Source organism: Schistocerca nitens, chromosome 1 (assembly GCF_023898315.1).
Source record: "Schistocerca nitens isolate TAMUIC-IGC-003100 chromosome 1, iqSchNite1.1, whole genome shotgun sequence".
NCBI classification, from domain to species: Eukaryota; Metazoa; Arthropoda; class Insecta; order Orthoptera; family Acrididae; genus Schistocerca; species Schistocerca nitens.
In genome coordinates, this window is record NC_064614.1 from 462,460,891 (window position 1) to 462,476,000 (window position 15,110).

A 15,110-nucleotide genomic window follows, 5' to 3' on the forward strand; every position below is an offset into this window, starting at 1 on the left:
ACTTGATGTCACTGGAGAACGGCACTGAACACAACAATGACATAGCACACTAATGTGCTATAGCATCAACATCAGAACTGTTTCAGATTGACAGATATAGTTTTCTTTTTGTTTTACAAGATACCTCTATTCCTTGAGTAATCCATGGCTTCTTTGTAGACTTTGCTCTAACCTTGGTTAGTTTTGGGGGAGAACAGTGTTCAGATAAGGTAAGCACTTTATTAGCAAAAGTGTTATACTTTTCATTCATGCCATTAGCACTGTAAACATCGCTCCAGTGAGTGTCTCTTTGGAGTGTTCTAAAATAATCAATTTTTGGCTTATTTTGAGTTTCAATCTCATAGTAGCTGTCACTTGTGAGTGCTTGGGCATTAGCAGTGGCCCTTTCATGTCCCAAAAGAGTCATCATCTCTTTTCTTTGCAGAAGCTGGGCTTTCAAACTTTTTTGCTACAGGTGAAGATGAATGTTTCCACATTATGCTCTTCTGTTCATTATATGGTTCATAGTGATGGACCCACATGCCATCAGTGGTTTCTGTGCAACGGAGGAAGTCTTCTCCTTCCTCTTTGAAATACCTTAAATGTGTTTTCAACAAAATCAATCAAATCATCATCATTCAAACATTATTGGTTTTATTTATCTGCCTGTTGACATGTTACCCAGTGAACATGAACTTTGCAATAGTTTAGAGATTCATGGATAATTTAAAATGCTGAAACATGGCTAATGTTTCACTCAAGCACAATATCATCAGTTCTGGCATGACAGTCATCATGAATCATTCATTCAGCCATCCTGATATTCCTGTAAATTTTCAAAGGGGACTGCCTACCGTAATGCTCTCCATCATAGACAGTTGCACATCCACTTTTGAAGTGATTTATCCACTCATAAATCTTTGCTTCATTAAGACAACTATTACCACACTGCAAATGCATTCTGCAAATAATATCTACAGCTCTGGTCCCTGAAGACCAAAGAAAACAAATATCCTCCCCCCACCCCCCACCCCCCACCCCTCCACTGGTTGTCAAAACTTCAATTTAATTTTTCACGAACTTACTGATTCCACTATAACTCCAAAACACTCACAGCATGCTGAAGTCCTCAGATAGTGCAAATGTTTCGTATGACATGTGTGTGCCAATCCAAGAAGAACACCACACTCTCCTTGGTGTCAGAAATAAAACAGATTTGATCAGTGGTTTAGTTGCTTTGTTAGCTGGAAATCTGCAGCAAGTGTAGCCAATCATTTACTAAATTACACAAGCACATGCTATCTATGAATGTTTAAAGAAATAAGTTTATGGAATTAATCTGAGAAGCTAAACTCGATTATCATGTTAAGGTTGACTTCCAAAATGACTGCAATGTTACTGAATTCTCAGCTGACTTACGCTACTGTAAGGGTGACTCATGAAACGCAACACAGAATTGTATTTCTGCTTTGCTTTGTAAATGTCACTGTATTTGCAGACAAAATCTTCAAGAGGGTCTTCACCAAATTGGCTGAGATCTACTATCGAGCAGACTGACTGTGTGAAAGAGCCAGCATAACTTCCAAAAATGCCAGAGTTGTCATTCTGGTCACTAACTGTACATGTTGTTTGACAAAAATTTATTTGTCCATTGAAGAACAGCCAGAAGTCTGAAACTTCCTGGCAGAGTAAAACTGTGTGCCCGACCGAGACTCGAACTCGGGACCTTTGCCTTTCGCGGGCAAGTGCTCTACCACTGAGCTACCGAAGCATGACTCATGACCGGTACTCACAGGTTTACTTCTGCCAGTACCTCGTCTCCTACCATCCAAACTTTACAGAAGCTCTCCTGCGAACCTTGCAGAACTAGCACTCCTGAAAGAAAGGAGAAAGGCATAGGTCCCGAATTCGAGTCTCGGTCGGGCACACAGTTTTAATCTGCCAGGAAGTTTCATATCAGCGCACACTCCGCTGCAGAGTGAAAATCTCATTCTGGAAACATCCCCCAGGCTGTGGCTAAGCCATGTCTCCGCAATATCCTTTCTTTCAGGAGTGCTAGTTCTGCAAGGTTCGCAGGAGAGCTTCTGTAAAGTTTGGAAGGTAGGAGACGAGGTACTGGCAGAAGTAAACCTGTGAGTACCGGTCGTGAGTCGTGCTTCGGTAGCTCAGTGGTAGAGCACTTGCCCGTGAAAGGCAAAGGTCCCGAGTTCGAGTCTCGGTCGGGCACACAGTTTTAATCTGCCAGGAAGTTTCATATCAGCGCACACTCCGCAGCAGAGTGAAAATCTCATTCTGGAAACATACCCCAGGCTGTGGCTAAGCCATGTCTCCGCAATATCCTTTCTTTCAGGAGTGCTAGTTCTGCAAGGTTCGCAGGAGAGCTTCTGTAAAGTTTGGAAGGTAGGAGACGAGGTACTGGCAGAAGTAAACCTGTGAGTACCGGTCGTGAGTCGTGCTTCGGTAGCTTAGTGGTAGAGCATTTGCCTGCGTAAATCAAAGGTCCTGAGTTCGAGTCTCGGTTGGGCACACAGTTTTAATCTGCCAGGAAGTTTCATATCAGCGCACACTCCGCTGCAGAGTGAAAATCTCATTCTGGAGCCAGAAGTCTATTTCCAAGTCAAGTTTCTTAACATCTTGCAGTTACCTGAAGTATCTTCCCTTAAAAATGTCCTGGAAATGGACTTCTAATACTGTTGTAGAGCTCTCAGGCACCTGGTGGTTAAGGAATGAGTCGTTGGTAACCAATAAGGAAGAAGGTAAATGAAGCCATCATATCAACTGAGTGTATAAAGATGTCATCGTTACCAGGACCCAATCATACCAACATACTTAATCTTCAAGCATCTTCAGCTTCAATTAAAAGTTGCCTTTAAAAGGTCTTACTCTTCAAGATATTGGTCTCTATTTTGTTTTTCTCACAGCAGCTTTACATGGTGTGAGCAAATGTTTAGTGGAAAGGACATACACATATTTCAAACAACATGTACACATTTTTTTGGAGAGGATGGCTGTAAATATTACACAAAAGTCTGTTTGAAATTTTTTTTTAGTTTTTTATTCGGCTAAAATCACAACAAAATTCAAAGAAAAAAGTGAAATTACATGTGGTTATTTCTTTAAAACAGCATGTTATCTATAATCTTAAAACCACTGTGAAGAGTATGGTAGATGGTACTTCCCATTATAGCAATTATTAGGGCTTCATTCCATGCAGTGTGGGAACAATGACTGCTTAAATGCTTCTGTGTGTGCAGTAATTAGTCTGTTCTTGTCTTTATGGTCCCTTTGGAGTGATATGTAGAAGGCAATAACATGTCACTAGATTCCACAGTCAATACTGGTTGTTAAAACTTTGGAAATGGGCTTTTTCAAGATAGTGTCTATCTTCAAGCACTTGATTGTTCAAATTTTTCAGTAATTATATGACCCTCTCCTGTGGGTCAAACAAACCTGTCACCATTCATGCTGTCCCACTTTCTATACAGTCAATACTCTTTTTATAGGTGTTTGGTATGGGTCCTACATACTTGAGCAATATTATTGGATGGGTCACAAAAGTGTTTTGTATCATTCTCCTTTGTAAACTGACTTGATTTGCTGGATACCCTACCAATGAACTGAAGTCTCCCACCTGCTTTACGTATGACTGAGTCTTTGTGACCGTCCCATTTCATTTACCTACAGATTGTTACACCTAGGTATTTTTACAAGTTGATTGATTGCACTTATGCTGCACTGATATTGTAATGATGAGATACCATCTTTTTGCATTTTGTGAAGTGCAAAGTATTAGGTTTCTGAACATTTAAAGCAAGTTGCCAATCTTTGTGCCACTTTGAAATATTAATATATCTGTCTGAATATTCATACAGCTTTTTTCAGATGGTAATTCATTATAGATAATTGTGTCACCTGCAGAAAATATGACGTTACTATCAACAATTTTCCAGGTCATTAGTATACAGTGTGAATGCTGTTGGAATTGTGTGAACAATATATTTCATGTGAGATGGTGGCAAAGTGCATCATGTGAAATATAACAGACCTCTCTGGTGCTGTTGTACGCTCCAAGTTTTATGTGTGTAATATAATGTTCCTGGTTATTGTATTTGATGTATTTTACCTGGATGTGCAAATATATTTACTGGCACTAAACGTCTTTTACTCACTATTACTTACTCAACTGTGTTGACTCTAATAGGTTATGGGCCCAGCGATGCATTTGGAATAAGTGTATCCATAATATAGTAGTGAGAAAGTATTGGAAAAGTTCCAAGTAGTGCACTTGCGTGAAGTACGAGTTATCCTTACAAGATGAACGCAACTCCTTTGTATTATTCTTTGGTATTATTCTTTATGTTAAGAAAGATCAAAGTTACGATTAAAATGAGTATGGTACAAATTCCGCAGATTTATATGCTTAAGGGTCGCGAAAGCTATGCAACATGGAAATTTGCAGCATAAGCATATTTACATTTGTACGACCTATGGGATGTGGTGGATGGGACAATGTAACCCATAGATCAGAATTATTGAAGTAAGGATAGGAAAGCAAAATCAAAGTTGATATTACTGGTTGACTCAGTGAATTATGTTCATGTTGAAAAAGATGCGACAGCGAAAGAAGTCTGGGACAAGTTACAAAGTGCATTTGAGGATGGAGGTCTTACAAGGAAAGTAGGATTATTATGTGAGTTAATTACCACTCAGCTGGACAATTGCAAGAGTGTAGACAAATATGTCAACAAAATAATAGCCACATCACCCCGACTGAGAGACGTTGTGTTTGAGATCGTTGACGAATGGATATCGACGCTACTGTTGGTAGGACTGCCCGAAAGGTATGTGCCTATGATTATGGGGATGGAAAGCTCAGGTATAATGATTATAGGCAACAGTGTTAAAGTGAAAATCCTACAGGATGTAAAGAGTACTTCAAGCTGTCATATATTGGAGAAGGAAACTGCATCTGCTCTTTATTCAGAAAACAAAAGGAAGAAATCAGTGAGGTGCAATACATGTCAGAGGAATGGGCATATTGCATCTCAGTGCAGAGAAAAAGTAAACCCAAGGTCAGACACTCAGCAGAAGAGGTATGTTGCTGATAGCCCAGGGAGAGGGACCATGCTTTTATTCTTTTGGAGATGTGGGTATTTGTCAACTGGGATGGATTTTAGACTCAGGGGCATCTGTGCATATTGTTAAAGACAAATCTCTTCTTTATGATGTTAAAGATAAGACTCATATGGGAATATCTACTGTTGGTGGCAGCACGTGCCAATGTCATTTGGCTGGCAAACTAGGTCTACATTAAGTGTAAATGGTGAACCTGATATGGTTACAGCACATGATGTTCATTATGTAAAAAATGTTGTGACTAATCTACTGTCTGTAGAGAGAATTGTCATGAAGGGAAATACAGTCACTTTTGACATACAGGGAGCAAGAGTAATCAATGAAAATGGTGAAGTTATAACTACAGCGAGTAACAAAAGGGGTATTTTTATGTTGGATACCATCAACAGTAAACATAGAAATATTAGTCATTCAATATACTCAGCGGAAGGTTTTTTATGGCACCACAGACTTGGACGCCTAAATAGAAAGAATATGTCTTTAATAAGGGATATGGTAAAGGGAATACAGAATAACAGTGTATCCAAGGACCCTTGTGAGATATGCATAAAAGGAAAACAAATGAGGCTACCCTTTAAGACTAGTAAAAGTAAATCTGCAGATGTCTCACAGTTAGTCCATACAGATGTGTGTGGCCCGATGGAGTGCAAATCCATAGGTGGGAGTTATTATTTTCTTATGTTTATTGATGAGTATTAATGATATACTCATGTTTATTTTCTTAGTTCCAAAGACCAAGTGAGTGACACTTTTGAGCAATATTGTAATATGATTGAAAGTTGGACTGGAAAAAAGATTAAGATCATCAGGTCTGATAATGGGAGAGGATATATTAACCAAAAATTGAAGATATTTCAGGCAAAAATGGGAATCAGGCATCAAACTACCATAAGGTACAACCCATCTCAAAATGGGGTTGCTGAGAGGGCTAATAGGAAATGGTTCAAATGGCTCTGAGCACTATGGGACTCAACTGCTGAGGTCATTAGTCCCCTAGAACTTAGAACTAGTTAAACCTAACTAACCTAAGGACATCACAAACATCCATGCCCGAGGCAGGATTCGAACCTGCGACCGTAGCGGTCTCGCGGTTCCAGACTGCAGCGCCTTTAACCGCACGGCCACTTCGGCCAGGCTAATAGGACCATTATCAAGAAATAGAGCATGATAACTGATGCTGGATTATCAAAAGATTTTCTATATCTACATCTACATGATTACTCTGCTACTCACAATAAAGTGCCTGGCAGAGGGTTCAGTGAATCACCTTAAAGCTGTTTCTCTACTGTTCACTCTCAAACAGCACGCGGGAGAAACGAGCACTTAAATTTTTCTCTGCAAGCCCTGTTTCCCTTATTTTATCGTGATGATCATTTCTCCCTATGTAGGTGGGTGCCAACAGAATGTTTTCGCAATTGGAGGAGAAAACTGGTGATTGACATTTCATGAGAAGATCCCGTCACAACGAAAAACGCCTTTGTTTTAATGATTGCCATTCCAATTCATGTATCATGTCTGTGACATTATCTCCCCTTTTTCACGATAATACAAAATGAGCTGCCCTTCTTTGTACTTTTTCGATGTCATCTGTCAGTCCCACCAGATTCGAATACCACACCACACAGCTATACTACAGAATAGGGCAGACAAGTGTGGTGTAAGCAGTCTCTTTAGTAGACCTGTTGCACCTTCTAAGTTTTGTGCCAATGAATCGCAGTCTTTGGTTTGCTCTACCCACAATATTATCTATGTGATTGTTACAATTTAGGTTACTTGTAATTGTAATCTCTAAGTATTTAGCTGAATTTACAGCCTTCAGATTTGTGTGATTTATCGCGTAGTCGAAATTTAGCTGATTTCTTTTAGCACTCATGTGAATAACTTCACACTTTTCCTTATTCAGGGTCATTTGCCACTTTTTGCACCATACAGATATCTTATCTAAATCATTTTGCAAGTCGTTTTGACCATTTGATGACTTTACTAGACAGTAAATGAGAGTATTATCTGCAAACAATCTAAGACGGCTACTCAGAGTGTCTCCTATGTCATTAATATAGATCAGGAACAATAGAGGACCTATAATACTTCCTTGGGGAATGCTGGATATTACTTCTGTTTTACTCAATGACTTTCTGTGTATTACAATGAACTGTGACCCTCCTCACAGGAAATCATGAAACCAGTCACACAATTGAGGCGATACTCCGTAGGCACGCAGTTTGGTTAGAAGACGCTTGTGAGGAACGGTGTCGGAAGCCTTCTGGAAATCTAAAAATATGGAATCAATTTGACATCCCCTGTTGATAGCACTTATTACTTCATGAGTATAAAGAGCTAACTGTGTTTCACAAGAATGAAATTTTCTGAATCATGCGAAGAGCTTCTGTAAAGTTTGGAAGGTATGAGATGAGGTACTGGCAGAAGTAAAGCTGTGAGGATGGGTCGTGAGTCGTGCTTGGGTAGTTCAGTTGGTAGAGCACTTGCCCGTGAAAGGCAAAGGTCCCGAGTTTGAGTCTCGGTACGGCACACAGTTTTAATCTGCCAGGAAGTTTCTTAACCTAGCAGTTCTCTCTCTCTCCCTCTCTCTCTCTATCTCTATATCTCTCTCTCTTTTATTTTTTAGAAGGGGGGGGGGTTCTGTAATATATTATGGTTAGAAGAGGAGCTAAATCAATCAAAAATTCTATACAGAATGTGGTACATGCTCTATTGGGCCCTTGGTCATTGTTCAGTTTTAGTGATTTCAGCTGTTACTTGACATTACTGACACTATTATCTATATCACCCTCCTTTGGGGTGCTGAGAGAATTAAACTGGGGCAGTACAACTGTATCTTCCTTCATAAAGGAACACCTGAAGATGTAGTCAGCATTTCTGGTTCTACTTCACTATCCTCAATTTCAATCCCTGTGTCATCCATGGGATGCCTGGACACCAAATGACAGCCTTCACTTTTTACCAGAACTTCTTTTGGTTTTGTGAGAGGTCTTTCAATAATATTCTGCTACAGTAGTGATTCAAGGCCTTCTCTTCTGAAAGCTAAATGCATTTCATTTAGCATTTCTGTAGCTATAGTTCTACACTTTATTTTAAACTTATTGTGCATTTGTCTCTGTTTCTTTAAGAGTTCTTTACAGAACAGATTTTCCCTCCCATCACATATAGTTCTTCTGCGTACATACACTGATGAGCCAAAATATTATGACCACTTCTTGCTGAGAGACTGAATGCTGCCTGGTATCATTTTGGGCTATAACATGGTAAGAAAATTGTATATATGTGGAGCAGAGACGAATGGGGAGTGACTATAGTGATGATACAAACCATAAATGGGAAAATCCCATGGCGTAAATAACTTTACCAAAGGACTTATTGTTATGGCTCAATGCCTGGGAATGTATATCTTGGATATTGTTAAATTGGTTGGCTATTTGCCTGCTGCTGTCATGAACATGTATGGAAAGTGGTTGAAGGACAGTGAAACCATAATTAGGTGACAAGGTGTTGAACATCCATGCCTCGCCATAGAATGTGGAGGTCAGAGGCTTGTTGGCTCTGTAAAACAGGATGGACGGCAATATGTCACAGATCTGATAACAGAGTACAATGCTGGTGCAGGTACAGCTGTTTCAGAGCACACCATTCAGTGCATGTTGTTGATCGTGGAGCTTCACAGTAAATGATCCTTGTGTTCTCATTTTGATCTAGTGACATTGTCTGTTATGACTGCAGTGGGCACGGGGTCATCAAGTTCAGACTGTGGATCACTGGAAACATTCACTTGGTCAGATGAACCATTTGTTACACCAGGTCAATGGTCACGTCTGGAAATGCTGTCACCCAGGCAAACAGCTGCTTGAAACAAGCACCATATCAGGGATGTAGGCCAATGAGGACAAGATTATACTATCAGAGACATTCACTTGGCTTCCATGGGACCTGTGGTAGTAATCAAAGGCACCATGACAGCTATGGACAATGTGAACATTACTGCAGACCACCATGCTTGATGTCTTCCACAGTGGCAATGGCATTTTCCAACAGGATAACTGTCTGTGTCAGAAGGCGAGAATTGATGGTGTATTGTGTTTGAAAGATGGACCAACATGGTATTAAGGAGGTGATCATAATGTTTTGTCTTACCTGCACATCTATCCAATGCTTGGTCAACTATTTTTTTTTTAAAATGATAATTAACTGAAACCCTCACCTTCCGACAGGCGTTGTTGACATACCTTGAGGGGACAGCTGAAAATGTGTGCCCCGACCGGGACTCGAACCAGATCTCCTGCTTACATGGCAGATGATCTATTCATCTGAGCCACCGAGGACACAGATGAATAGCGCGACTGCAGGGACTTATCCCTTGCACGCTCTCCATGAGACCCACATTCCCAACTGTCCACATTCTACATACGTAATATTCCTAATAGATACTTTGCCTATTTTTTTTTTTTTTTAATTTGTGTCACAGTTCCTCTATATGCTTATGCCAAAGCTCAAGTTTTCAAGTTTAACACTACTTCTTCTTTATCTACTTTACTAAACACAGAAAACTTTATCTACTTTACTAAACATATAAAACTTTTTGCTTGTTTTATTTGGCCTTTGTACTTTCATAACCACCTTGCTATAACTGCCTTACAGTCACTGATACCAATATCATTGTATAACTTCCTTAAATTAAGTTTATCTTTTTTATGAGAACAAATATATTTCTGTCATGAGTGGGCTTCTAAACTGTTTGTTCTAAGTAGTTTTCAGGGAAAGCATTTAGTACTTACTGTACCAGAAGCTGTCTTGTTACGTCCACCGCTTACTTAATTATTCCAGCTGATTGTTGAATGATTAAAAGTCTCCTCCAGTTATGACAGTATGACTGGTGAACATAAGTACTAGTGAGTTTTTGGTTACATTTGGTTGTTTGTACAGTGTTTGATAGCATGACCCAATTATAAGTTTGTATCCATCCTTGATACTTATTCTTGCTCAAACAGTTTCAATTTCTAAATAATTGATGTATTTGAGTTTCTTGTCTACTGCAACAAATATACACCCTCCATTTTCTATTAGTCTATCCTTTTGATATACTCTTAGTTTTAGTCCAAAAATCTACTGCTGTCAAATTTGGGTTATAGCCAGCTTTCTGCACCTGGTATTATTACAAAGCAGGCTTCAGACCAAACAGATCCCACCTGGAACAAATTCTGAATTTAAAACTAATCCTTAGGCAACTAAGGATTTCTTTTAACAATATTGTATGTACATTTGTGGTTGTAAAAAGGCCTATGACTCAGTTGATTATGAATCTCTATCCCAAATTTTAAAAGAACACGGTATAGTAACATTCTAATACTGATTAAGGAAATGTTAACTGCCACTAGCTCTAAAGTGAAATTTATGGGAGAAACTTTGGAACCATTTGATATAAAGACTGGTGTTAGACAGGGAGATGGATTCTCCCTCATTGCTGTTTAACTGTGTTTTGGAAAAGGTAATCACAGAATGGTGAGAGCAAAAGTTGAGTCAAAATATAGATCAATTAATCAATTGTGGTAGAAGTAATATTAGAGTAGATTGCCTCGTCTTTGCAGATGATATGGCAGTTCTATCTATGGATATTACCACAGCTTAAAAACAAATTGACATTCGAAAGAATTTGTGGAAAAAGTAGGAATACAAACATCATTTGAAAAAACAGAATATATGAGATGCAATAAACAAGCTTCAAAGTTTTTGAACATGAAATATGGAAAAATACTTGGGGGAAATCATATGTGAAAATGACCTGGAAAGAACTGCAAATGAAGTTTGCTGACAAAAAATGGCAACTGCATTCAGATTAATACAACATAATCAGAAGAGGCTGAAAAATCAGCCAACCAGTTGCAAATGAAGGTTTATTAGCCCTTGACATAGGTTTCAATATTTGTAAAAATATGTTCTTCAGAAGTAGTGGGCCTTGTTACATTACATAATGGTACATTAGATTAGATGAAGCCGAGTAGCTCTCGTCATCATTTAATGTAACAAGGCCCACTACTTCTGAAGAAGATATTTTTACAAATAAGAGCTAATAAACCTTTCTTTGCAACAGGTTGGTTGATTTTTCAACCTTGTCAGATTTACACAGTTACTGTTTCACAGCCATGTTTAAGATTTTGAATAAAAAATCACTTTCTAAATTCAGAAAAGTTAGGCATTACAACACAGTAGTCAAACTAGAATATCTTTATGGAGCAAAAACTTTAATTTTAAATAAAAAAGAGGGATATTGAAGAAATTCAAAATAAAGAAAGGAAGATTACTAGGGAAATATTAAGCCCCAAAATTACCGATGGAAAAACCTATAGGCTGAGAAGCATTAAGGAAATAGAAGAATACACAGACATACATGGTGACATAAGAAAATGAAGACTTAACTTTAATGGGCACATTAAAAGACTGGCATGCACTGGGTTGACAAACAAACAGTAGAATTCCATGAAAACAGAAGTATGGCCAAAACTGAGCCAGTTAAATGGATCACTGTGATTAAGGAGGATCTTAAAATAGCCAGTACAACTCAGAAAAGTACAGTTAGAAAAACATTCAGACAAAGTATATTTGATTGAAAAGTTGGTTACAGTGAAATTAGAAAATGGATTGGAAGCCTGTGGTCTGATGAAAGAAAGAGACTTAATTCTGAAAGAATGAAACAAATTTGGACACAAAGGAAAGCCAACCATCAAACGTGACATTGACTGATTGTACCTTGTGTGGTCCTATTGGGCCCACGTGTGAATAATAACAATAATAATAGTAACAATAATAACAATAATAATAATCTGTTGAGAGTTTTGACAGGGTGTGGCACCCTGATAAACTGTTTATTACTTATTCAGTAACACATTTGTAAATGTATTTCAGATATATCACAGTCCAAAATATTTATTTATCATAAAACGTTCTGTTTACATTCTAAAATAAGCTCACACAAAGAGATGTTTCCAGATGCTTAAGCACCTCACCAGGCAAGCAGAAGTACATAAAGTACAAGAATAAAGGACATTAATTCTTGTTAAGTAGAATTCGCATACATATGGCAATGCACACAAGAGTATTCAGTATTAAGTTGTGTACATTGAATTAATACAACATTAATATTTCTTTAATTTTTTGCCTTAGTTTCACTCATACTTGAGTTAATGGTCATTAGGCATAATGAAAATAGTTAAAGTTACCTCAGAAATAAACACAACTAAGACAGAAAACTAAAGAAATGGGAACATTAAATAAAGGACCTTCTGTCAATGCAATGTTGGAACTCTACTAATACAAAATTAATCATATTTTGGGTGCTGAAGTTTTTTCTTGGTGGAAAACTCTGCTGACAAGTAGAAGAAAACCATTAAGATTTTTGAAAATATTATTTCCAAGTTGTTATTCTTCCAGTGTACCTGAAGTGCTCATATTAATCTGCTTGCTTTCTAATCTTCACCAAGTGAAATCTGAAACAAATAGTGATGAGAATTCAGTTCTCTAGCAGAACTCCAAGATAAAGCTATTGCACATATGAAAGCAAGAAACTATATGATGCACTGTATCATTTGCAAAATAAAACCAAGAGATATAAATATTTCAGTTATTAAAGAAATAATATTGCACCTTGCTAATGGAACATTACATTGTCATTAGGCTTACCATTCAGTGAAATGAATCAATGCTCCTTTTTAATAACAGTTACAACAGGTAGTGGGCATAGATGAAATATCTGTGGATCACCATCTTCCTCTTCCATAGCACATCACAGATGCCATTTACTACCCAGACTCTGTGTACTACTGTACCCATTGTGGGGTTTTGCGGACCTCTCATCTTCTCATCCTTTTCTATGAAGTTGTTTGTGTTAGCACCCATTAGTGCTGTAAATACTCTCAATACAGCAGTCACAACAAATCACTTTTTATGAGAGGTCATCATTCACCATCAGTGCTAACAGATAAATCTAAAATTTCCAGAGCTCCTGTAATTCATTGTTTTAGCTGGTAAGGCATAAAAATAACACTTGAAGAACTGACACTAAATAGTGGGGACAAATTTCAGTCAGCATGTTTGGTGGAACTACAGTTTTACTACATTAAGATCAGATAGCAGATTGAGATAACTAACAACATAATAGATGACTTCGGAAGACAAAACAGAAGGACAAGAGGGAAGAAGAAGAAGAAGAAGAAGAAGAAGAAGAAGAAGAAGAAGAAGAAGATGATGATGAAGAAGAAGGGGACTATATAATCTGAGGGCATATGGAAAATGTCACAGACACCGATAGTGATAGACAGAGACCAATAGAACCTGGGGAAAGCCTTTGCCTGGTAGTGAAATACTAACAGCAACAACAATAGCTACAGGTGCATTCAAACTCCATTCTTCTGCACCAGTTTTTTGTCTACCACTGAAGTATGTCGAGCATATATTCTTGTGCCTTAGAGCTCCTTTGTCACTATTGTAAATTTAAGATTTTATTTTGATACAGTTACATTATCCATTTTAATTAATAATGTGTAAAAGACAATAATTCAAGACTTAGGAGTTATTTGTTACACTCCTTTTGAGGATAGTGGATATGATCTGCTAAATACTGAGTAATGACATTGATTTAATACACCTATATTATCATAAAAGTTTTATTAACTTACACATGTTGGGGCTTAACACAACATACAGTGGAGTGTTTAAGAACAGGGTCACTCCATGTCAGGGGGACCAGGGATCCTCACTTGACCATCTTCAAATCTAATGAAATTTGGCATGGAGGTTCTATATGGTCTTTGGTGGCTAAATACCAAATTTCAGTTCAGTATCTTCAGTGGTTGAATTCTTAGAGGATTTTAAAGAGAGGCCACTCACCTCCACATCATGTGCGAGAGTGCAAATATACCAACTTTGCAAGGCATTTTTAAAAGTTCTAGCAAACGTCTGGTCATTTGCTGTAATATGCACAGACAACTTTTTATGCTGAATCACACCATGGCAAAAATTAGGGATTTAGCCCTCTAAAGTCTATCCAGTTTCCATACATACTTAGCAACTGCAGAGAATTGCTGTGTTAACTAGTTGTAAATAAACATTTCTGTAATTCCCATGCCTGTCCAAAGCAAAAAAAAACACTAAAGAGCTGAGAAATGGCAGATGTATCAGAGGTATTTATAATGCAGTGCACCGTGAGAGGCATGACACTTCAGCACTCTTGGCAAGTCACCAAGTCTTATACACAGTAGTCAAAGTGTGAATGAAATGAGCTGTTGCAGTCTTGTAGTCACTCAGACAAATATGTCTGAATTTCATGTTCATTTACCTCTTTTTCCCACTCTTCTTCTTTCTTTCTCCTTTTGTACCTCTTTACTTCTTGATCTGTCCCTTCTGTTTTACCCTTTTCCAGAGAGTGAATGACGATTATCCCTTGCGAATCCCAAAAGACAGTTGCCATAAACTTTCCGGCCGAGGAAACGGTCTTCGCCTTTTTTGTTGCAGTGCTCACCAACAACCTAGTTTTTACCTCATACTTCCTCTGAACATTTTCCTTCATTTTCATCTCCCCTGTTCCTCAAAATGGCTACAACTAAATCTGAATCTGCATATATACTCTACAAGTCACTCTACAGTGCTTGGCTGAGAGTACATCATACCAGTATTGTTGATTCTCTTTCTTTTTCCATTTGCATAGCAAGCAAGGTGAAAATGACTGTCTATATGCCTCTGTATGTGCATTCATCCCTCTTATATATGTTCATTATCCCAATGTGAGATAAATGAAAAATCAGAGTCTCCTTCAAATACAGGTTCTTTAAATTGGTCCAACTGGATTTTGTGAGAACTACATCATCATTCTTCTAAGGATTCCTACTTAAGTTCCCTGAGAACTTCTATTATATTTTTGTATGGACTAAACCAACCTGCTACAATTCTAGCAGTGTGCATCTCTAAATTCCTCCAATGTCTTTTGTCATTCC

The 15,110-nt window shown here is 38.0% G+C and overlaps 1 protein-coding gene and 1 non-coding gene across 5 annotated transcripts in view; one reads left to right on the plus strand and one right to left on the minus strand.

Annotated features, from left to right (window-relative positions):
• Positions 1-2,132: 2,132 nt before the first annotated feature.
• Positions 2,133-2,206, plus strand: Trnas-uga (transfer RNA serine (anticodon UGA)). Its single transcript has one exon. It is a non-coding gene; the product is annotated as a tRNA-Ser (tRNA).
• Positions 2,207-12,045: 9,839 nt separating this feature from the next.
• Positions 12,046-15,110, minus strand: part of LOC126251831 (F-box/LRR-repeat protein 2-like) — a 68,229-nt gene continuing 65,164 nt past the window's right edge. For 3 of the 4 annotated variants that reach the window (XM_049952496.1, XM_049952502.1, XM_049952512.1), the window contains one exon: positions 12,046-12,608. In XM_049952496.1, coding sequence (XP_049808453.1) covers positions 12,588-12,608 — 21 coding nt within the window. In that variant the 3' untranslated portion in view covers positions 12,046-12,587. Of the gene's footprint in view, positions 12,609-12,801; positions 13,124-15,110 lie in introns of all 4 variants that reach the window. The other variant, XR_007545794.1, reaches the window with a different exon arrangement.